At 43.6% G+C, this 25,563-nt stretch overlaps 1 protein-coding gene across 5 annotated transcripts in view; it reads right to left on the bottom strand.

Moving 5' to 3' along the window:
- Positions 1 to 25,563, bottom strand: part of ERBB4 (erb-b2 receptor tyrosine kinase 4) — an 833,408-nt gene that overhangs the window by 199,384 nt on the left and 608,461 nt on the right. For all 5 annotated transcript variants that reach the window (XM_081196711.1, XM_081196710.1, XM_081196712.1 and 2 more), the window contains exons 6-8: positions 17,174 to 17,292; positions 11,060 to 11,201; positions 4,670 to 4,783 (exon numbers count right to left, since the gene is read on the bottom strand). In XM_081196711.1, the coding sequence (XP_081052837.1) occupies positions 4,670 to 4,783; positions 11,060 to 11,201; positions 17,174 to 17,292 (375 nt within the window). The remainder of the gene's footprint in view (positions 1 to 4,669; positions 4,784 to 11,059; positions 11,202 to 17,173; positions 17,293 to 25,563) is intronic.

Raw genomic sequence — 25,563 nt, 5'->3', positions numbered from 1 at the left:
AAAGTCATCTATTTCCCCAGATTGTGACCAGCATCTCCTTGTGGGTGCATTTTAATTTCAGATGTTTCAGAAATTTCCATTTGAGTCCTACCTATTTCACTCTTGAAGCTGATGAAGGCATAAGGCCACAGGCTGCTAGAATACTTAGAGTAGCCTAACAAGCCATTATTATTTTTAAACTGCCTAAGTGTCTGTGCTTATGGAGTGTGTGTTTCAAGGATTTTTTTTTTATGGCAGCAGTGCTAGGAGTCTGATCTGATGTTCAAATGCAGTGATACCAACCATGCAGGAGAAAGCAGGAAGCCTGGCAGGTGAGCACCACCAGAACCATGTGCTACCTCTAAAAAGGAAGGAACTCAAGCCTAGGCAATGGGACCTGGTTAATATTAACTTGTCCTACTTCCTAGCATGGTTTACTACTTACTTTTCTCTTTCTGTTTCTCTGCTTTACAAAGGCTAAGACGAACCAACTAAAGAACTGTCCCTTGCCTCAAATATTTCTTTATAAAATTGTTCCGGAAAGATGCCTCTTACCTAGAATAAAACTACAATGGTTCATCGTGACAAGCCCAGCAGCAGCCATGTGATCAGCTAAGATGCTCAAATCCATTTTGTTACATTAGAGATCTAAATATGTATGTCTGTATAGAAAAGTGTTAGGTCACAAAAGTTAAAACTTATTTTAAAGCCACTTGGATTGGTTGAATGCAGGGTAGCCGATGCCTGTGCATGCAGAACCTAGGTCTATGCACATTTGTCTGTGTTCACATGAGCCTAACCAGATGTTGCAGGCAGATGTGACACACCTACCCTGTTCACATATAATGTGGTGAGCATGGCTACACATACACAAGGTGCCCTTCAGATGTTGTGGACTAAAGGTCCCATCACTTCTGCTCATTGGTCCCCTTCTCCTCTGCTGTGCAGTTCCCCCCAAGCCCCCTAAGCCTGTTCTGGGTTTCCCCACAACTCTCCAAAACAGGTTTAGTTTGTGAAGAGTTTCCCACAGGAGGAGAAGAGGAGGAAAGTCCCACTGTGCAAGCAGACCTCATTCCACATGCAACAGCTTTGTTGAATCCTGTCATGCTCAGAGCAGACCCTGAATGGGCTTCTGTTACCTGTCCATTGGTTTCAATGGGTCTATCTCGAGTATGCCATAGTTAGACATCACCTGTTGTAGTTCTGTAGACAAGCTAGATGCTGGGAAGGCAAAGTGCCAAGGTACAGTTGCTGTCACTAGAGTCTACATGTTTCTCCTCTGTATACCTTCTTCTGCTGCATGAGAAAGGAATTATCTGCCCTGGAAACCTGAGTCTCAGAACACCTTCCTTTTTCACAGTACCTGGATCAGAAAAGCCAAACATGACACCACTAATAAATGGGACCAAGTTCTCCTTCGGGTGCATCTGGGCTGGGCTGCTTGTATCTGCAAGTAGGGCTCATATAATTCCTCCATACCAAGATATTCCGATAGAAAACTACACACCAAGGAGAGGAATCTTAGCAAAAGGGAGAGGACAGGTGTAGATCGCATACTTAGCATGCAAAAAAGACCAGGCTTTCAGGCACCAGCGTTGGATAAGACCTCTCCTGAGCTGAGTAGGCCATACTGGGCCATACAAACCACTGATGTGAATCCGTATAAAACAGCTTCTTATGTTCATATATAGCCTTCCCCTCAATACTGTAGTTCTTTTTGTATAGCCATGGCAGTTTAATGGGGAACATTCATTTATGCACGATCCCACCTGCAGTCTCTAAGTACTTTAGCCCAGATATAGCTCTGCCACCTGGGTGAGAACTGGGTCAAAGAAGTATGGCTATAAAAGGTTTTTAAGGTCCTCAAGCTAAATATTAGAAATGATCTATACCAGTAAGCATTATGATACATTTCAGAGCATGTTGATACAAAAAGTCCTTTTAAAAAACAAAAACAAAAAACGAATCTGAAGCTCCTATTAAAAGCCTGCACATTTCTTTAACCTCCACAATTGGGTTTTCCTCTGCGGTATTTTACCATGGAAGACATAAAACTAGACTAAAATAGGCATATTCCTTCCATGAGAGCTAACACAGCTTAATGTTGTGTGGATGTCTAAAAAGAAATGATTTTATTACATGGATATGGGTATATAGCCTGTCTTCTTTTTAAAGCTTGGAGTAGATAACATTTGTTATCTCCTTCAGTTCCATATCTCAGTTCAGGAAGCAGGTAAATGAACATGGATTAACACCGTTCAATAAATCCCCAACGGTTAGGGTTTGAAACAAGCACGCTGAATCAATGACACTTTACATATATGGGAACTGTATTGCATACATGGAAACACAAAGTTTACCTCAATGGCAGGGGCTTAAAATCCCAGGAAGCTAACACAATTTCAACAGGGAATTTACTAGTTCTGTAGGAAGCCACTCTGGCACCTGTGACTTTCAGACCTTCAAAATTATGTGCAGGTGTTGTTATGAGTTGTATTGGGGAGCCTCAGGCATCTTAGACTTGAGGGCCAAACAGATCTGCTGCCAAATCCCTATGAAGTTTCTGAGTGGGGAGCAATTTAAAGCACAGCTTGGGAGAAGGCTGAGAAGAACAATCTCCATCAGCAAGCAACCTCCCTTCACCCCCTAAAGCCTAGTTTTAAAAATATCCCCCCCCCCCACAGTTGTGCTCCAAAACTGGAAGTAATCCCTGCTGGGGTGAAAATGGCTAAAAATAGCAATTTCTGGTGGGAGGCTACAGATGGAGGGAGGATTCAATTCACTCACCTGTGCTGCATTTTACATGCCCTCCACACCACCGTTTTGTTGGGAACAAGAAAAACCTGGGTTGCTATTATGCCAGTTGTATTCTGACACCTGTACTCTAAAGATAGAAGAGCTCTCTGGTTATATCCTTCTGCGTGGGCAGGGTTGTATCCTCCAGTGCTGGGGTGGCTAACTGATGGGTAAAGGTAAAGGGACCCCTGACCGCTAAGTCCAGTTGTGGACGACTCTGGGGTTGAGGCACTCATCTCACTTTACTGGCCGAGGGAGCCGGCATTTGTCCGCAGACAGCTTCTTGGTCATGTGGCCAGCATGACAAAGCTGCTTCTGGAGAAACCAGAGCAGCGCACGGAAACGCCGTTAACTTTCCTGCCGGAGCAGTACCAATTTATCTACTTGCACTTTGACGTGCTTTCAAACTGCTAGGTTGGCAGGAGCTGGGTCTGAACAACAGGAGCTTCGAACAACAGGAGCTTCACAGGGATTCGAACTGCCAACCTTCTGATTGGCAAGTCCTAGGCTCAGTGGTTTAGACCACAACACCACCCGCATCCCTAGCTGTAGCCTTACATATTTTGTTGGGCTTCCACCAGTCCCAGCCAATGGTCAGTGATGATTGAAGCTGTTTTGACAACCTTATTTATTTACTTATTAAATTTGTATACTGCCCGAGATCTCAGGGTGGTTTACAACATTGGAGGGACACAGATTAGCCAACCCTGTTCTAGCCTATTGATCTTCAAGAGGTGGGTTATGGACTGGCTGGATGCACCAGAGTGGTGGGAGGCACTGCATGGGAACCCCCAAGGGAAGATGGCTCAGAGCCAGGGGATTGGACAATGTGAGGTCAGAGGGAGAAGAGGGGGGAGACTGAGAGGAGGCTGTGTCAGAAGCAGAAGAGGTAACAGGGTTTAGTGAGCAGGATCAGGCTAGGGCAGAGAGCAGCCCAGAATCAGAGTCTGGAGAGAAGGGGAGCCAAGAGGCAGAGATGAGTCAGGCTGATGAGGAAGCCAGGATTTCTCGCCCTCCTGCGATGGGCAGGTCCTGTCTCCCAGAACATGAAGAGGAATGAAGAGGGAGGAGCAAAGAGAGACCAGACAAGCAGCCTCAGGTTGCTGGGAAATGACCTGGGGGAGGAGACACCTTAGAGAGTGGTGGGAAGGCCTTCAACTCTCACATCTGCCTCATTGCAACCAGACTTACTGGGAAGAGCTGCTGTGATCACTTGGCCTGAGCTTTTTAGTTAACTTCACTGACACATTGTGAATTATTGCTGTCTTGCTTCCAACTCCCACCTTGACACTTATGGACCAACTGTGGCACTATTCTGTGGCACTATTTTCCTGCTTGGCAGGGGGTTGGACTTGATGGCCCTTGTGGTCTCTTCCAACTCTATGATTCTATGATTCTCCCCCCCCCCATTTTTTTTTCCTGATGAAGGAGGCCTCCTCCCCCTCTCAACTCAAATACTGGACATGCACTGCTGCTGCGCTGCTTCATGTCTTCCTTGCAGGGACAAGGGGAGGAGGCACAGTGGAGCAACGTACACACAAAAGAGAAAAGGTTCACAATGCAGTTGCCACCTTTGGGCTAAGGTCAAGCTTTGCACCCTCCCTAGCTCAGAAGTGGGTCCCGTGTTTCAGGCTGGGAATCCAAGTGGGTTTCAGCTCTTGAAGAACGCTACCCTAGTGGGCTAAATGAGGAAACACCTTATGACAGGATCTCCATACCTGCCACCAGATTGCCCACAGAGATCAGTATCCCAGTTCCAAGGAGAGCAATCATAGCCTGCCCCATACTGCATCCAGGTTTCACTAGTTTCATGCCATTTCCAAATTAGTTCCTTGCTTTATGTCATGGCAATGCACAGCACACAAGGTCAGAAGTATAATGAAGAGCAGCCTACCTTTAGGGCAAATGTCAGTGCATGGTTTACATGTCTTAATGCCGTTTTCTTCAACTTCCATCTTGGGACTGGGACAGGCACGCACACAAGAGCTGATATCAACCACAAAGTTATCTAGAAGGAGGTAAAAAAAGAGGAAAGTGTATTATTGAAAAGAAAACCATCTACAAGCATCACACAATGGATATTCTGAGCATCCCTTTTTAAAACAGAGAGGTGTTGGGGGAAATGGGATGTGGGTCCCTCTTTTCTGCTACTGCATTCAAGATTCATTTTTATGTATTTGTCTCAGAACTGCATTTTATCTTTTGAAGTTTTCTCTAGCTCACATTCTCCTGTATCCCTGTTGCTTTATGTTGTTGCTAATTTCAACATTCTTTAAAAGTTTCATTTCCCTTGAGATGCTGACGCTGTAACTCCATCTTAATGAGGTTTGTATTCTGGAAAATGTTTGAAATGTTATTTTAGCATCAAAGGATACACGGTCACAGCCAAGCTGGTATACCAACCACTGGATAAAATAAAAGATGCTTTGAATTATCTCAGTCTTATGCTCATACAGACAAAAAAGAAAGAAAGAAAAGAAGGTATCTGGATATTCAATTTTGTAGATAATGGCAATTAAATTTCAAAACAACGACCAAATGGGAATGTATATTTTTAGGCATACTAAATGTGGGATTCATTTCCACAACTAGTTAGCAAAATGCTGCTCTAGTATAAAATAATAATAATAAACTTATGTATATATATATTTTTAAGGTAAAGGTAAAGGGACCCCTGACCATTAGGTCCAGTCGTGGCCGACTCTGGGGTTGCGGCGCTCATCTCGCTTTACTGGCCGAGGGAGCCGGCGTACAACATCCGGGTCATATGGCGAACCAGAGCAGCGCACGGAAACGCTGTTTACCTTCCTGCCGGAGCGGTACCTACTGATCTACTTGCACTTTGACGTGCTTTCGAACTGCTAGGTTGGCAGGAGCAGGGACCAAGTAACAGGAGCTCACCCCATCGCGGGGATCCGAACCGCCAACCTTCTGATCGGCAAGTCCTAGGCTCTGTGGTTTAACCCACAGCGCCACCCGCGTCCCATACCTTTTTTTACTTAACCACAAATCATTACAACTAACTGTCAAAGTTTCCCCTGATTCTAGCTTATTATGCTGGTGCCGACAAAGCACACCAGGTTCTGGGATCCATGGTAATATGAAGATATTGTACAGCAAGCCAGATCATTGGTTTGTCTAATCTAGTACTCTCTGCTCTGACTGGCAGTGCCTCTTCAAGCTTTTTAGGCAGGGATTTGTTCCAACCTTGCAATGAAATGCCCCTTTTACTGGAAATGACAGGGATTGAACCTGATGTATGCAAAACATATGTCTATAGCTGCTTCACATAACTAGGATAGCACCTTGTACTTCCTGCACCGTTAATAATTATGTAGAAGAGGGGATTTCAGCAGGTGCTGCTTGCTATGCAAATGTGGCCTAGTGTTGAGAGTGTCAGCCTAGGACTGGAAAGACTCAGCTTCAAATGGGTAAGGAAGCTCTCTGAGTGGCCTTCGCAAGCCACTATCTCCCAAGCTAACTTGCCTCACAGGGTTGTTGTGAATTAAAAAAAAAATGAGGGACAGAATAATGGGCACTGCCTTTTGCTCAGTATTCGAAACTCCCATTGTTCTAGGTGCATTTTGCGACAGGGAATTTCATTACTGCGAGCAGTTTCTCAGCTCTGGGCGCTGTACTGCACCTAAGATTTCAGATTAAAACTGCAGAGCAGAAGGAAAGGAGAACCTTTTTCTGTCTCCCCACTTCCAGCTACTATCTAAAGACTGGAGAGGAGACCTTCTCAAGAATATTAGGGGGGTGGGCAGGGGAAGGACTAGACCACGTGAAAAATGAACATAATAATTTAGCTGTAGTTCCTTCATTTTCAGCTTCGTATTCTTGTTATAAAAAACTGAGCCTGGACATTTCATTGTTGCACCCATAACCTAGATTTAAGGTGCCATTTAGCTCCTAGCTTTCATATCTCAGTTTCTAGCACTGCTTTCACTTCTTGGATATTATTACAGTACATGCACCATACTTTTCTGCTTGTAGCATGCTCAGAGCTACTTATATCAGAAAAAAATGCAACACAACAATGAAATTGGGAAAGATTGTCAAGAAAGAACAATTTCACACATAATATGCACATCATTCAGTGACTACACTGAAAGGCACTGTGTGTGATTGCAGGTGCTGTGAAAAAACTGGGTTCAGTGGTGCCCCGCAAGACGAATGCCTCGCAAGACGAAAAACTCGCTAGACGAAAGGGTTTTGCAGTTTTTGAGCTGCTTCGCAAGACGAATTTCCCTATGGGCTTGCTTCGCAAGACGAAAACGTCTTGCAAGTTTGTTTCCTTTTTCTTAAAACCGTTAATACCCAGGGTGCATTGCTTGAAGAGGTGCAGTTGCGACTTGACTTCGAGGAGCAACTCATAGCACCTGGTGTGGTAGCCTTTTTTGAGGTTTTTGAAGACTTTGGTGATTTTTGAAGCTTTTCCAAAACTTCTTTTGCAGCCATTTGGTAAGTTAAACTTTTAAAACTTTTTGGGGGGGGGTTGGATTTTGGGTTGGGGTGTTTGGAATTCAAGGACTTGGTGTTGGGGAGGGGTTTGCAAGAATCTGGAAGCTTGTGTGTGTTTTTTCTGAATTTTTAAGATTTTTTGTGACCATTGGGCCACTCTGCTGTTTTTTTTAAAAAAAATCTGGGTTTGAATTTCTGTGTGGTGGGTGGCTGGGGGAACAGTTGAGGAGGGGTTTGCAAGAATCTGGAAGCTTGTGTTTTTTTCTGCATTTTTATGATTTTTGTGACCATTGGGCCAATCTGCTGTTTTTTTAAAAAAAATTCTGGATTTGAATTTCTGTGTGGTGGGTGGCTGGGGGAACAGTTGGGGAGGGGTTTGCAAGAATCTGGAAGCTTGTGTGGTTTTTTTCTGAATTTTTCTGATTTTTTGTGACCATTGGGCCACTCTGCTGTTTTTTTTAAAAAAAATCTGGATTTGAATTTCTGTGTGGTGGGTGGCTGGGGGAACAGTTGGGGAGGGGTTTGCAACACTTGGGGAGGGGCTGGGGAACAGTTGGGGAGGGGTTTGCAACAGTTGGGGAGGGGCTGGGGGAACAGTTGGGGAGGGGTTTGCAATTTCTGTGTGGTGGGTGGCTGGGGGAATAGTTGAGGTTTTTGATTTTGGTTTGGGGTGTTTGGAATTCAAGGACTTGGTTCTGGGTTTGAATTTCTGTGTGGTGGGTGGCTGGGTGCTTTTGAATTTTTTGGATGTGAAGCACTGATTTTTTTTTGGGGGGGGTTGCGAAGGTAGGAGCTGTGCTGCCATGGGACCCAAGAAGACTGCTGCTGCAGAGGCCGGCGAGGGGAAGAAGGCGAAGGTTACGCTGGAAATGAAGAAGGAGATCATCCGGAAGCACGACGGTGGAATGCGTGTGACAGACCTCGCCAGGGAGTACGGGAGGAATCCATCGACCATCGGGACCATCCTGAAGATGAGGGAGAAGATCCTTGCGACTGATGCAGCCAAGGGAGTCACCAGGATCGTGAAGAACTGCCCAGCTGTTCTGGAGGAGGTGGAGAAGTTGCTGCTCATCTGGTTAGAAGAGAAGCAGCGTGCAGGGGACACAGTGACTGAGGCCGTCATTTGTGAGAAGGCCAAGGCCTTGCACGCAGACCTCGTCCGGGAACAACCAGGAACCTCAGGCGAGCCAGAAGTCTTCAAGGCAAGCAGAGGCTGGTTTGACCGGTTCAAGACAAGATCTGGAATCCACAGTGTGGTCAGGCATGGAGAGGCTGCCAGTTCTGATGTTTCTGCAGCTGAAGACTTTGCAGCGGAGTTCTGGAGGTTGTAAAGACGCAGGGCTACGTTCCACAGCAGGTCTTCAACTGCGACGAGACCGGGCTGTTTTGGAAGAGGATGCCCAAAAGGACTTTCATCACACAGGAGGAGGCCAAGTTGCCTGGCCACAAGCCCATGAAGGACCAGACCGTCTGACCCTGCTCTTCTGTGCCAACACAAGTGGCGACCTGAAGATCAAGCCCCTGCTGGTGTACCACTCGGAGAACCCACGGGCCTTCAAGAAACACAAGGTCGACAAGGATTGGCTGAGTGTCATGTGGCGATCCAACAGCAAGGCTTGGGTCACACGTGTGCTGTTTGTGGACTGGGTCAATCTTGCTTTTGGCCCTGCTGTCAAGCAGTACCTGCTGGACAACGACCTGCCGCTGAAGGCTTTGCTTCTGATGGACAATGCTCCTGCTCATCCTAAAGGCCTTGAGGAGGACTTGTTGGAGGAGTTCAGCTTCATCAGCATCATGTTCCTGCCGCCTAACACCACGCCACTGCTCCAGCCGATGGATCAGCAGCTCATCGCCAATTTCAAAAAACTCTACACCAAGGAGCTTTTCAGGCGATGCTTCGAGGTGACTGATTGCACCACCATCACCCTGCGGGAATTCTGAAAGGACCACTTCGACATCATCACCTGCTTGAAGATGATCACCACGGCCTGGAACGGGATCAGCCAGAGAAATTTGAATTGCGCTTGGCGCAGCCTGTGGCCGGACTGTGTGGCACCAAGTGACTCTGATGCACCAGAGTCAACAGTGGTGCAGGACATTGTTGCCTTGGGGAGGACCATGGGCCTGGAGGTCACAGAGGAGGACATCAGCGAGCTGGTGGAGGAGCACGACCACGAGCTGACCACCCAGGAGCTGGTCGAACTGCAGGCAGAGGTTGCGCAGGAGTAGGCCTCGCTGGAAGAGGAGGAAGCAACTGAGGAACGGCTGTCCTCCAAAGAACTGAGGGACATTTGCCTGAAGTGGAAGGATGTGCAGGCTTTTGCACAGCGGCACCACCCTGACAAGCATGTGGCACATGACCTTGTGAACACTTTTGATACGAGGGTCATGTCACCTTTCAGGGAGGTGCTGAAAAGGCAGATGAAGCAGCAGACCATGGACAGGTTCTTCAGCAAGAAGCAAAGAGTGGAAGAGGAACCTTCTTTGAGTTGTCCCCCAGAGTCTTAGAAAATGTACTGTACACTTTGTTGATTTTTAAATGTTTTTCTGTCATGTTTAGAAACTTAATTTATTGTTCCTTCAATTTTTGAAATGCTCTTTACAGTATGTGTGACTTTAAAGAGCACTTAATAAACTCTTGTTGTACCAAATTTGGCTTTGTTTGGACTTTTTTTGACCATAGGAATGTATTAATTGAATTTCAATGCATTCCTATGGGATTTCGTGCTTCGCAAGACGAAAAATTCGCTAGACGAAAAAACTCGCGGAACGAATTAATTTCGTCTTGCGAGGCACCACTGTTGTTTGTTTTGCAATGTCCATTTCTACACATCTATTCCATCACTTAAGTCAATAGACAATTATACTAGCCCATCCTTAAGAAACTCCCTTACACAGATCCCCCCCTCAATTTCTTTAATTGATGTTTAAAAGATTGTACCCTTAAACCCCAAAATATTCAAATATCAAGTATATGTGATCCCCTAAGATGTTATTGAAATGAGAACATGTAAAGGGTTGTTTGCATGCTTTCAGTTTACATCCACTTGCGCAGGCCTACGCAGCAACAGAACATGCTAAATGCTCTGGCAATGTGATAATGCTTGCTATCTTCACTGGCAGTGGGTGGCTGGCCTCAGGGGGTCAGAAGAAATCATCATTAGGATCTATCGGAAAGACATTATTTTAGCCACTTACTCTGCACTACTCCCACTGGGAACAGTCCATATAAATAGTTTTAGTAATCCAGTTTAACAGTCTATACCTGAAAGGCATTTATGGTGGAGTACTTTATATTTTCAACTGACTGAAACCTCCTCGGTAGCCATTGTAATGTTGGGAGTTGGGAGCAATATTTTAATGTGCCTTGATAGCAATGAGCCTGTTCTGACTCACATTACCAAACCACACACTTGAATTTCAAGAAAAGGTCAAACATTAAAAAAAATCCACTTATGTTTGAGGGGAAATGAAAATGAGACTTTGTTTAAAGAAAGGAAATGTTAGAATCTGCTCCATATTTGACATCTGCTGCTGGATGGAAGCTGAGATTTTGACCACACAAACCAAAACATTTATCATGGATTTTTGGCTCTAAGTTATAGGGTGTTATTAAAATGTCAGCATTCAACAATGCCATTCTTAGAGTAAGTTATAACTTCCAATATATTGCTGTTGAAGAAAATAGGGTGCTTTCTCATCATTAACTTCACCGTACATTTGGCATGCTTTGCAATTATTTTTTTTAAAGACTTCTGTGGTGACACTTTGAAACAGTTGCCCTTCATGGAACAAAGGCAACCCTCCTCCTGTAACTTACGCGGGCACTTTTTGACACAAAAAGCACCATAGGTGTATTTGCCGTCTCGGTTGTTTTCCATCTGGAAGGTGGCAGGATTGTAAACTGAAGTCTGCGGACACTGCGTGACACAAGCCCCACTGTCATTAAAATTCATACAAGCCTGCAAGACAGGAAAGAACAGTTTGAATCAGAGCTTTTATCGGCATTTAATAAACAGACCCTTGACAATAACAATAGGAAATAAGTTTCTTAAGGTATTCACTCTACGTAAATAATAACCTTTAGTTCCTGAGTCATCAAATTCAATTGAAGTCTAATTTGAGAAATTTAAATAATATTCTTATAACACATCATGAGGACTGCATATTACCCCCAAGTAATCAGAGGCACCATGCCTCTGAATACCAGCTGCTGAGGATCGTGAGCTAGGAGTCCAACTTTGGGGCTTCCCAGAGGTGTGCGGTTGACCACTGTGGGAACGGGAGGCCAAGAAGGACACTGACAAACTGGAACGTGTCCAGAGGAGGGCAACCAAAATGGTCAAAGGCCTGGAAACGATGCCTTATGAGGAACGGCTAAGGGAGCTGGGCATGTTTAGCTTGGAGAAGAGGAGGTTAAGGGGTGATATGATAGCCATGTTCAAATATATAAAAGGATGTCACCTAGAGGAGGGAGAAAGGTTGTTTTCTGCTGCTCCAGAGAAGCGGACACGGAGCAATGGATCCAAACTACAAGAAAGAAGATTCCACCTAAACATTAGGAAGAACTTCCTGACAGTAAGAGCTGTTCGACAGTGGAATTTGCTGCCCAGGAGTGTGGTGGAGTCTCCTACTTTGGAGGTCTTTAAGCAGAGGCTTGACAACCATATGTCAGGAGTGCTCTGATGGTGTTTCCTGCTTGGCAGGGGGTTGGACTCGATGGCCCTTGTGGTCTCTTCCAACTCTATGATTCTATGATTCTATGACCAGGTGGGCCTGTGGTCCGTCCCAGCACAGCTCATGTTATGTTTATAGGACTTAGAGCTATAAGTCTCTGCTTAGGGGTTGGGGTATGACAGGCATAATGGAAGAACATCGTCAATGTGATGATCATCAAGAGAGGACCTTTAAATTTTTGCTGAAGGCTGGAGAAGCTGGAACCTAAAGTGCAACAGGCAAAAGGTACTATTCCAGTGACCTAACATGAGCAAATGGCAGGAGCTAACACCACAGTCCTTTCTGGGTGAGCAGTGGACTCTAAGGCCTAAATGCACACATTCCATAGTTGCTCTTAAGGCCAGATCCCAGCCTCAGATCACGATATTCTGTGCTGATACGCTAGTTTATAGGATTGTGCCTTAAGTACTCAGCACCCAGGCTGGCCCACCCTTGAGGTCGAGTGAAGCCTCAGGTGGTAAAGTCCCATGGGGTGGTGCCCCTGCAGGCACTATGCCAACCCCTGCCATCATGGGGGTTGCACAGCTGTGGTGGTGGCTTCTGTTGAGATCCCGCAAGATCTTGCGGAACTCTTATGAGAGTTCCACAAGATCTTGTGAGATCCTGCCTGAAGCCACCACCACTGCAACCCTGGTATGCAAGGCTTCGCAGGGTGGGGAGAGGCGGGCAGCACCTTCCCATTTTGATTCAGGTGGCAAAATAGGATGAACCGCCACTGTTGGCACTAGCATAAAAACAAATCTGATGCCATTGCACTGACTATTCTGAATGTGACAAGACAGCAGTAGCAATCAACCATGTTTCTGTGGCAATGCTTATTCCCTATCCTTTCCACAGTACGATGGAGGTCCTTGCAGTGATAAAAGAAAAGCTACCATCATTGTTTACTACACTGCTCAAGAGCAGAGGTTTCCATGGCAGGAGGCAATTGGGTATCCCTTGACAGTTGTGCTGCTGGTTTAGCGGCAAGTGCCCAGTGTACTTACTGTTTGTGCTCTCCTGCCAAAGCAGACTCAGGGGATCGGGGTGCCAAGCCAATCTCAGTAGGAATGCATGGCCTGCCATGAACTGAAAGCAAGAAGCACTTTCTCCCTGCTGTCAACTGTCGATCCCTAAAGCTCAACAACTCTGGTCTCCCCCACCAAAAAAGCTCAACAACTCAACAACTTTGGTCAATCCAATGGGTATAGTGGGAGTAGATCACAGTCTCTTGGAAGTTGGACACCCCTGGGCTACACCAATTGAAATTATAATAACATAACATAACAACATAACATAACATAACATAACATAACATAACATAACATAAATCACACACACCCCACATCAAGGTAGATTTCTGCATGGTTTATAAGTATAAAATATTAAAATATGAACTAAAACAATCCCATTAGAACAACAAAACAATTTAAAACAGGAGAGTCGGATTGAGAGATCAAGGGGATGCCTATGTAAGCAAGTGTTTCTGTTTACTGTCAGACATAGAATCATAGAATCATAGAATCATAGAGTTTAAACATGCCATTGTTTAAAGCATTAGAAGCCTTCATCAGGAAACAGGGTGTCAGCTAGGACTACAGCAAAGTTAGGAAGAGTGACACAGATTTCCCTGAATCAACTTAAGGAGCGAATGGTAAAGGCTGGTTCTGTTTAAGTGGGCACCATATTGAATGTTTTGGTGAGGTAGATGCAAGGCTTTTATAATGGAACCCCTTTTAATTTAACAAGACCAATGTGTTGAATTACTGCCGAGTTATTAAAGGCACAAAGTACAGTCAGAGACCTGTTTAGATCCACTTTAATTTTGACTCTCATTATTCTCTAAATACCTCTAAATCCTTGTGAGTACATTTACTGAAACATTAATGCTGCAGAGATAGGCACTGCTTTGCTTCCAAGAATGCTCACACAAATGAATACATGCCAGCACTTGCGAGAACAATGGATGATTGCCTTATCTAGCAATTTACACAGCAGGATAGTATAGGTTCGAGGAAGCAGGCATTATAGGTCAGACCATCTCTTAATGCAGCGTATGCTGAAATTGCTTTAATTAATACATAACATAACTCATTTAATTCTTTCCCTCAATCTAGTGCCTTTATTCATTTTCTGCCCTGGCACCTTATCATCATAATGAATTGCTTAGTAACTATATCATAATGATGTAGAATGCTAATGATGTATAGCCCAAAGCTATGATAACCTTTCATTAAGGATCTACTAAAATCATTCTGAAGAGTTCAGCAAATTTTAAATTTGTGGCTTTAAGTATTGTTTACAAGTACTGGTAGTATATTTTAGAGCATTCCATGCTTTTGAGCTGGAGCAGAAAGGCATGTGGGCTTCCTGTAGCATAGGAGGAGGTCTAGTATTTTTCGCCTTTACTAAGACAGCAACTTCCCATTTACATGTGCTCTGTTTGCACGTGTCACAAGCAGTGTCAGGAACCCAGAAATGCAGAGCACCCTGGAGAAGACCCTCTCCAGAGCACAAAGAGGATGCCCTCTTCAGGCCCTGGGCAAGGTCCCCTTGTGAGGCAGAGGCCTTCCTGCCTAACAGCTGACGTGCAAGGCGACAGCAGCCGCTTCCCCACACGTCAGCTGCCCGCCTGCTTATGTGAGCCAGAGGGGCAGTGGGTCTCAGCTCAGCTGATGTGTGGAGAAGAAGCTTCCCAGTGCAAGCCCTGCTGCCCCTCTAGGGTGCTCCCAACATACACGATTTCAGTTACACATGAGGGAGCCTGGAATGTAACCCCCATGTAAACTGGGAGTTGCCTGTACAGTCGTACCTTGGTTCTTGAACCGCTTGGTACTCATACGTTTTGGCTCCCGAGTGCCAAAAACACAAAGTAAGTCTTCCGAATTTTGGAACGTTTTTCGGAAGCCGAACATCCTATGTGGCTTCCACTTCAGTGCAGGAAGCTCCTGCAGCCAATCAGAAGCTGTGCCTTGGTTTTCGAACAGTTTTGGGAGTCAAACGGAGTTTGAGAACCAAGGTACGACTGTATTGTCTCTTCCAGGACTCAGCAGAGGTAGAGGTAAGTATACTCCAGGAGCTTAGGGGATGGTGAGGAGCGTACATAAGGTGGCACTGTCTAACCTTTCCCCCTGAAATGTTTTTGAGATGCACATCTAAGGTGCTATTTTCCATGTGTATTTCTGTGGAACATCCATACATTTGTAACTTAACAACAACAACCCTGCATTGGAATATTACAGAAAAGTTTTGTTATCGCAAGGATTTTAGGTGGTCTGCAACAATGCTTCTTGCATGACTATGCACTCCTGCTAGGCCTTTAAGTAGGCCTTTAATTCTGCTACTTTTGTACAGTATTAGTTTCTCACTAGTTGGTTGTATGCTGAGATGGCACAGTTGTGGGAATTTGTATCTTTAAGACAAAGCTCCAGCTGGCATTTAGAGTAAGGCGTAAAGGCTATTCTTAGGAGTTATATATTTTGCTGCCTGCAAAATACCAACTAGCCTTTTACTGTGGTAGGAAACTGATGTGTCACCCAAACATCATGCAGAGCTTGTATAACCCCCAACAGTATATAAGTTTCAGAAGACTGCTGCTGGTCAGATCCTCAGAACTGCAGAGCTTCAAAGCTTAGGAATCTCCGCACAGCCTAATCTGCAAAGTTGCCGGCTGCATCTCCGTCTTCAATAGCCATGTCTGCTGCTGACAGAGTGCCCAGCAGCTAGAGGGATATCGGCAATGCTTTGCGGCTTTCTTTGGGCTGGCTAATAAAATCTTCAGCCTCCATCCCATTTGTGTGCTTGTGTTTTGAATCCAAAAAGAGCACCTGCTCCTTGACAAACCCATAGGAAATCATAACATGAATCTCTCACCATCTCATCTAGCTCGGACCCCTGATCTTAACAACAAAGGACATGCAGATATGGGGAGCTGGACCTTGCTCCTTCCCCTTCCTGGGATTCATCACCCCAGGCGCTTGTTCCTGAGTCCCAGCTCAGCTCACTTCCATTTGGGTATCTGACTGCAAACTGACTGCAGAGGGAAAAGGGCAGGTTTTCTTCCCTCGCTTATACGCCCACCTTGATCTTACACACAAGAACAAGCACACACACACCCCTTTCACACACCGGTGTGGTTCCTATGATCATGCCTAATTTGGCCTCCAGCATAAAAGAAACCAGGCAAATAAAAAAAACCTTTTAGGGATATGAGGGGGAGAGAAAATACCCGTTGGTAGCTAAACTAACGGACTACATACTGTTTCCCCAACTTTTGTAATTCCTGATTTCAAAGCCAGTTTTCTTTGGAAGAATGGGTACTGTTAGCGCACCCGTTCTTTTGATATAAAGGTGTACAGAGGACAGGAGCAAAGGAACACCTGCAAACGACAACCTTTAATTAAGGGTGTTAATTCCCTGCCATGTTCTTGTTCTGCTTTGAGTACCATTTTGGTGACATCAAGTTAGAGCTGAAACAATTTCCCAGTTCATGCAGAGAAATTCAAAATCCAGCTCTTCTAGATTAAAATGGAAATACAATATTTGAGTCCGATTCTTCACATTAATTTTAGCTCTGAAATGTTCCATTGCATTTCCCACCTGTGAGGCTCCTAATCCTAATTTGACATGTACATACATTGTTTGTGATAAGTTCCAAACAGTTTAGGCATCACATTTATTAGCAAAACTTAGTCATGGCCACCTGGTTGTTTAAGCTGGGTATACCTGACTGAGGCTGCAATCAGAAGCTCCCTTAAGAGGAAACATTGTCCACAGAAATAAATTAGGCTTCCTTCACTTCCTTCACTTTTAGGCAACAGCTCTTATATTCTGTTTTTAGCAAATATGACGGATGGTGGATTTTTGGTCTGTCTTTTGTTTAAAGTCAAACTTCTGATATAAATTGCCCACATCCTATAAATGTTAATTTTTAGGAAAGTAAAATGTATTTTCACTTAAGATAAAAATCATACCAATTAGCATATAAATGGTTTCAAATCTCTATTTGCAAATCTCATAAATGTTTCAATGGGTGAAATAAGCTGATAAGTAACGGAAATGTAATGGGAAAATATGAATGCTAAAACGGTGAGTGAATATCTTCCACTGTACATGCAGTATAATTAAAGACACACACACACATTTCCTTGGCAAGAAAGCCCAAGAATGAGCAAAGCTGCTGATAGGAAGACAGAAAGGAGTAAAGGGTGAGACCTACAAAGCAATCGGTGTCTTTTGGTCCAGAACAGCCTCCTGCGCATTCACGGTGGCAGCATTCGCTGACGGAGCGCCCATAACACCTGCCATCACATTGTTCAGCACATACCATCTTCGTCACTGGAAAGGGCAGAGAAATCATAAACGCTATCAGCACAGAACACAAGCTCAGCCTGGACAACTGAGAAGCTGTAAGAGAAAAGGGAAATTAAGGTAGGGGTCCCCAACACAAATAAATTACACCTTTGTCCGTTATTCTGTGACATGCTAACATGACCAAAACATACTTCTTTTCAGTTTAGTTAGGTGATAAGCATTTGTACGGCACTCTCAATGCTTAAGTGTCTGTGGCGCTTTTTGCATGGAGGAAGATTGGGAGAAAACTATAACTTGGCCACACCTCTGTGTCTCCTCGGCCACCAAGCAGTCCCATCAGGTCCAGCTGCCCTAACCAAATTACTTATCACGCTGTTTAACAGAGCACAAGCTATTGCAGTACAAAAAGCTGAGGTATGGTTTTTTTTTAAGGATCCTTACACCAAATTAAATTTCAGATGTGAGTTTTATTTCATATGCATAGTACCTTGCTGTCTTGTGTAACAGAACAATGCTTTTGCCTAGCATTAGATAGGTAGCCGTGTTGGTCTGCCATAGTCAAAATAAAAAAATTCCTTCCAGTAGCACCTTAAAGACCAACTAAGTTAGTTCTTGGTATGAGCTTTCGTGTGCATGCACACTTCTTCAGATACACTTCTTCAGTGTATCTGAAGAAGTGTGCATGCACACGAAAGCTCATACCAAGAACTAACTTAGTTGGTCTTTAAGGTGCTACTGGAAGGAATTTTTTTATTTTGCCTAGCATGTTAGTATTTTTACAACTAAACATTTTAAAGTTTTGCAACATTTCTTTCAGCAAAAAGTACACACTTCAGAATTTACTTGTCTCTACCTGAATATCATTTGAATAAAGAAATGTGCAGATCCTTAGGGGAAAATATGTGAGGACCTTGATTGCCCTGGGATTTGTTCTTCTAAGCTTAGTAAGTTTGAGGAAATCCTGACTTAGAATCATAGAATCATAGAGTTGGAAGAGACCACAAGGGCCATCGAGTCCAACCCCCTGCCAAGCAGGAAACACCATCAGAGCACTCCTGACATATGGTTGTCAAGGCTTCTTCTTATCACCATATAGAGAAGAGGAAGGCCGACTCCAGGTTCAAAAAGAAGCCCATCCTTATATGATAAGCTTATCACAGGCAAGCTTATCATATATCTACCCATCTCTGTTGATGGATGCTGTTTGCCCTGCTCATGATAGCCAAGGCATGATGCCAGTTTCGGGTGACCAGTTTCAAATCATTATGGGAGGGGAGAAAGGTTCTGTTTAAAGGCAATAGGGAAACGACTGCTATTACTGCGATCCTGGAGTGTTCATGTAAGGTTAGTTCTATATTTAAAAATGTAGGAAGACACACAAATACAAGCTCATCTCTCTGAAGTGCTCAAATTATGGTGCCACCTATCTTTTCTTTTGTTTCTTTTTTATAATTTTATTTATAGTTTTCATTTATATACATTTCAATAGTTTAACAATCGTTTTAATATTTCAAACCTTGACTTCCTTCCTCCTTTTTCTGTGGTTCCTTATATTTATTTTATCATTTCTTGCATATTCTAAATTAACTTAGCTAATTCTTTTATTCATCTATTTTGATTATATATTCTTCTGAAACTGCAGGTTATTACTGTAATCCTGCCAATGTCTTTATCTGTTTACAATTTGTTTGTAGATATTCAATAAACCATTTCCATGCTTTTATAAAATGTTTGCTAACTTGATTTCTCATTCTTCCAGTAAGTTTCGCTATTTCTGCATAATCCATAAGTTTTTGTGTCCATTCATCTCTCGTCGGGACTTCTTCTTCTTTCCATTTTTGGGCAAGTAACATTCCTGCAGCTGTACTTGCATACATAAATCAATTTCTGTACTCTTTGGGTAGTTCTATACCTATGATTCCCAAAAGAAAACCTTTTGGGGTTTTTATTTTACAAATTCTATTTTAAACATCTTTTCCAACTAATTATATATCATTTCCCAGTAAGCTTTAACCTTACAACAAGACCACCACATATGATAAAAGTACCTTCTTTTTCTTTGCATTTCCAACACTTATTTGATTCTGATGTACACACTTTTGCCAATCTACTAGGTGTTATATAGATACCATCTGTGTAACATTTTAATGTAATTTTATCTTAAACCATAACATGCTGTGAATTTTATATCTGTAGTGCCACCTGTCTTCTGTGACAACAACTTAGCTTAGAGCTTTCCAAACTTTTCATGCTAGCGACACACTTTTTAGACATGCATCATTTCACGACACAGTAATTCATTTTTACTAGCAAATCAGAGGTGAAACTAACCCCTTTCCAGCCCCGGGAGGAGCACGGGGAGCATTTGTGTGACACACCTACACATTGCTGCTGACACCAATGTGTCGTGACGCACAGTTTGCAAAGTTTTGCCTTAGTTACTTCCTTCTTTATTGAAGGAAACCGACTTGGATATTTCCAGCTCTCTACATGCCTGACTGAGGAGAGCAGTCTGTTCACAAGATGAGAGATGCTGACAAAGTTCATTGGGCTCAGGAAGGTATGCCAGGTTGGGGACTCCTGATGCCAGTCTTAAATACGAGGCGAGCATCACAAAGCCCCTCAATTCTTCTCTGTCTTGGGTTATAATTTGAGGTCCAAATCAGATTCCCTCAGGAAACAAGCAGAGCCATTTCTGCTGGTTTCTGTTTATTTTTATGCAACTTGATTTATTTTTCAAACCAATCACTCAAGTCTAGAGCAAGTAACCCATCTTTACCACACATTTCCCCCTGCTCTGTGTAATCAGGCTTTCTAGTGAAGGCTTTTCACCCACATTATGATCCCAGAAAAGGTGTCAGGCCTCAGCAGGAGTCTGTTCTTGCTGTCAGGTTCTGAGACAAGAGCTTGATGTAGTTTTCATTGTGAATGCCTGAATGTTTTGAATAGATCTTTTATATCTATATCTTTTTGTTGGCATCCGTCTGTCTTGGGAAACAACGGAAGACGGTGGGGTGAAGCCAAGCCGTTGGAGAGTGGCAGCACTTGATCTCTCTCTCTCTCCCTCTTTATATATATATATTTATATTTATATATAAATATAAATATATAAATATAAATATAGGGTGGCGCTGTGGGTTAAACCACAGAGCCTAGGGCTTACTGATCAGAAAGTTGGCGGTTTGAATCCCCGCGACGGGATGAGCTCCAGTTGCTTGGTCCCTGCTCCTGCCAACCTAGCAGTTCGAAAGCACGTCAAAGTGCAAGTAGATAAATAGGTACCGCTCTGGCAGGAAGGTAAACGGCATTTCTGTGGTTTTTTTAAAAATGATATTTATTGGGAATTTAAAGTTACAGAAGAAAAAAAAGAAAAAGGAGAATCGAAGAAAGAAGAAATTAAACAATACAAATCAATAAAAAGAAAATAAAGAGTACAAAACATACAGTACACCAAAATCAAAAACAAGAGCAAAAAAAATTTAAAAACAAATCCAATATTCCCATATCCTTATCTTCATTAACTTGTTACCTCGACCTCCTCAAACCTCCCTTTTTTGTATTCTAATTATTAATTATCTCAGCAAATCCTTTCCATCTTTCACTGTATTCTGTCCCTTAGTTTCCTGCTTGGCAGGGGGTTGGACTCGATGGCCCTTGTGGTCTCTTCCAACTCTATGATTCTAATTCTAATTCAAATCCCAAAGGTCAGAACATCCCTGCATAGGAGGATCTGACCAACTTGCCATCTCCAGTCCCGACAGGACTCCGTTTCTCCAAGTCTGACTCACTCCAGATTCAGTCATCAGAAACGACAGCTTATGTTCCTGCAAGGCCTCATCTCTCTCCACTTGTATTACTTGAGGTTCAACAACAACCTCCTCCTTTGTCTTCTCCGCAGCTTGCCGTGTCAGGGCAGATTCCTGGGTCAGTTCTTGAGCAGGTTCTATATCAGTGGTCACTGTTTGACCGAAATTATCAATTGCAATAGTCATCAAATCCATCTTCGCATGAAGCTGCTCCAACAAAGCACTTGTCCTGCACAAAGCAGACACTAAGGTTTCCTGTGTCAACATTCTTATCCAAGGTCAGAGCCTGTTTCTCACTCTCTTTAATCTCTACAGCTGTAGAGTTCCCCAGGTCCACTCCAACAACAGTTCAAAAGCTCCCTCTAGATTTCTATTTGTATCCATCCTTTTACCAGCAGATCCAGCAACAAAATTGCTTTCGTTTTTCAAATCTTTGTTCCTTTTTAGCGCAAAAGGAAACATTGGAGTCAATATGTTTCTCTTATTTAACTATCTGTCAACATTTCCAAGGGGGAGGGGTTGTAGTTTTAACCTATGGAAATTTAGTCCTTTACAGATAACTTTCCAGACTTTCGCTTGCGATGTCTTTGCTTCAAACTGTTTACAAAAGTGGAAGGCGGACTTCCTGTTTAGACCTTCCCGCTCCGGTGCCAAATTACGAAGTTTAATAATCCAATTTTCTGTTCTACTCACGGGTACTTGTTTAGAGTCCAATTGTCCACAGGAAAAAAGTCAGCGCTCTCCGACAACAGCAATGCAGCTTCACTCCGTGAAAAGAGCAGTCGATTCGAAGCACCCCATGTCGCTCTGGATCCCCGTAGCCGGGTTTCCCCATCAGTAGGGGAGGCGCAAAAGGTGCCAGCCGAATCCCAGGTCCACAGGCTTCTCCCGCCTGTGGTTTTTAATGGGTCTCCACCTCGCTGTGGTGGTCAGACCCTAATTTTCACGAAGCGGGTTCCTCCAGATCAGAGGAAGCCCTCCCTCGGCCAGTAAAGCGAGATGAGCTCCGCAACCCCAGAGTCAACTGCAACTGGACCTAATGGTCAGGGGTCCCTTTACCAATATATATATATATATATATATATATATATATATATATATATATATATATGACTTTAATTATAAATGCTAAATTACTTTTTAATTATTATTTATAGCTGTTCTTACTTTATCTGTAGCTGCCTCCAGTCCTTGTCAATGAAAAAGTAGGGTATGGATAAATTAAAAATCATAATAGTAGCTGTAGTAGTTAGGACCAAGCTAAGGACTGATTTCAGCAAAGACAGTGAGGCAAGATACCTGTGTGAATAACTGAGCAGCAATTTGCTCAGGCAGGAAACTGGCCTGGAACAACAGATTTTAAAACTCTGAAAATGTCCTTCCTCCTCCTCCTTTAAGGGGCGCTGCAGGGAGGTCTAACAGAGGGGGAAGGAGCTTTGGAAAAGTGCTCTCTGAAACGCCTCATTCCTCCTTTAAAAGGGGCTTGGGTTAAGCTGTGAGGGGATAGGGGAGGAAGGGGGTTTGGTTAGGTATAAAAGGAGGAGGAGGATTTGGCCAGATGCAGGAAAAGCGGCTGGGCAAAGGGGCTGCCAGCATGGGCGTAGCCAGGGGGGGCAGGGGGCCAGATCCCCCCCCCAATCAAGTAAATAAATAAAAATACTTAACTAACTGAGGTTCTGCCTCCCACCATCATAAAGCTTGCATCTTCCCAACATAAATTCTCACTATGCCCGTGGCCGGCAGTCTCTAGTTATAAAATAGTCAAGAACCGTTTTAAAGTAAACTTCAGTATGTGTGTGCACACACGTGACAAAGGTCAGAAGACCTGAGACTCAGGTAAAGATTGCACTTAACATATGGAGCAGTAAAGTCTTTTGGAGCCCTGAGTCTAATAATAATAATAATAATAATAATAATAATAATAATAATAATTTTATTGTTTATACCCTGCCCACCTGGTTGGGTTTCCCCAGCCACTCTGGGCAGCTTCCAGCAAAATATAAAAATAATAAAATGTCAGACATTAAAAACTTCCCTGAACAGGGCTGCCTTCAGATGTCTTCTAAAAGTTGTGTAATTCTTTATCTCCCTGACACCTGATGGGAGGGCGTTCCACAGGGAGGGCACCACTGCCAAGAAGGCACTTAGTACTCTCTACCTCCCTGCCTATCGCTTCCCTACGGAACAACATCATACTGGCTCCCAGTCCTGCAAAGATGCTGATCAAAAAGTTCTCTTGCTTAAAGTCTAAGTTCTCCAAAATGAAGCAACACCCTACCTGAAAACTGAATCTAGAGCACTTTATTCAGCTAATTAGCTATTGTGTTATGGGGGGGGGGGAGTGTCGTTGGGCCACAGTCATAAAATATGCAGAAGTGGCTTATACAGGTTAAACACTGCTGCGTCCTGAATTCCCAAGGTGGCTGGCGATTCAAAAATGAGCAGTCAACAGCCAAGCTGCACTCTTCAAGGTAATCATTAAATGAAACCTCCTGAACTCTCTATCCAATTTAAATATGATTCACTCTTCAATGATTCATTACATGAACCTAAAAAAACCAAAAAAAACCCCAACAACTCTAAAATGAATTTTCTAAAGTGTGCAGTAAGAAATTGTAAAAGCTCACTGAGGACTAAATCTTGTGTTTTGCCAATGGAAAGGTTTAACATTGTTCTATAATGTTATATAAGCTTTTATAATTGATAATTAATTCCACATTTCTAGCACACCGAGTCCTTAGCAATCTTCAGCTTGCTTGTCCTCACAATGAGACAAGCCAATATTTACAGCTTGTATTTGCTCAAAGTAGCTCACAATGAGTCAGATAAATCACAATGGTTGCATTAACACTGCTTCTATCTATCTACAAATCAATGGTTTTATTCTGGGCTTTTGTTCAGCCAGAGCTCACAGGAACTCAGTTCCAGCACCTTTCAGGTGCCATTGCAAGAAAGCAAGGGAGGCGTCCATGGTGAGTTCCGGCACCTCTTTTTCTAGAAAAATAGCATTGGCTTTTATTTATTTTATTTACAAGAATAAATGTACCAGCTTTCAACACACAGCTCAAAAGGCAATTCATCAAAACAGAATTTATAGCTAATCAAATAATCTAACATACATTTAAAAAATAATAATAATATGAGCTGATCAGCGCTGACGGCTGTGCACTGACCATTCATTCCTCGCTGAGAAAGAAGACTCCTAGCAAGAGACCTGATCCAGATGTATAGGCCACTCAGCGCCAGCCCAAGACATTTTGGCGCCTGAGGTGAACCACAAAGCGGCATCCCTACCCCTACCAGGCAAGAGGGGGTGAATGAATATCTACATCAAGAACAAGGGGGAAATGAAGACTGATATCGGGATCTGCTGCCCCGTGGATCATGCCGCCTGAGGCAGTTGCCTCACCTTGCCTTATGGATGAGCTGACCCTGAACCGCTGATAGCTTGACCTTACCAGCATTCGTAAAAAACCACACCTGTAAATGTTGAAGTGCATGCTGATTGCTGGAAGCTGGGAGTGCCCTAATGGCAATAATGACACACTTCAGATGATTTCTGTGAAAATATCCTTCAATATAAGTATAAGCTGCAATCCGAAACACACAGCCAGATAGGTGGGGTATAAAATAACAACAACAACAACAACAACAACAACAACAACAACAACATACTCACAAGCCAATTTTGCTGCTTATACTAAGTTTTTGAGTCTGATTTAAACCAAAAAGGATTGTGAAGGGCTTGAAAAAGATCTCTCCAAACTGAGTGGATGGACTGTAAATTGGCAAATGTATGCCAGTGTAAACAAGTGTAAAGTGGTGAATGCCAGCGCAAAATATTCTTAATTTCACATGTACACTCATATGGTGTGAGTTTTTGGTAACTGACCATGAATAAGTGGTCAGAATAAGTGGATAACTTGATGAAGATGTTGGCCCACCGTGAGGCAGCTGTGGAAAAGCTAAATGCCATTCTAGGGATCATTAGGAAAGGAATTGAAAATAAAATTGCTGATATTGTAATGTTGTTATAAAAAACCTATGCAGCTGCATTTGGAATGGCGTGTAAAATTCTAGTCACCTCACCTGAGAAAGGATATTGTACTGTTGGAAAAAAATAAGAAGGGCCAGCAAAAATGATAGAGGGGATGGAGCGACTCGCCAGTGAGGGAAAGTTGGAGCATTTGGGGCTGTTTAGTTTAGACCTACCTGGGACGCGGGTGGCGCTGTGGGTAAAACCTCAGCGCCTAGGGCTTGCCGATCGCATGGTCGGCTGTTCGAATCCCCGTGGCGGGGTGAGCTCCCGTCTTTCGGGCCCACCTAGCAGTTCGAAAGCACCCCCGGGTGCAAGTAGATAAATAGGGACCACTTTATAGCGGGAAGGTAAACGGCATTTCCATGTGCTGCGCTGGTGCTGGCTCGCCAGAGCAGCTTTGTCACGCTGGCCACGTGACCCGGAAGTGTCTCCGGACAGCGCTGGCCCCGG

Source organism: Podarcis bocagei, assembly GCF_964188305.1.
Source record: "Podarcis bocagei genome assembly, chromosome: 1".
NCBI classification, from domain to species: domain Eukaryota; kingdom Metazoa; phylum Chordata; class Lepidosauria; order Squamata; family Lacertidae; genus Podarcis; species Podarcis bocagei.
Note: the sequence above shows the minus strand (reverse complement) of the source record. Positions and strands in the feature narration are given on the sequence as shown.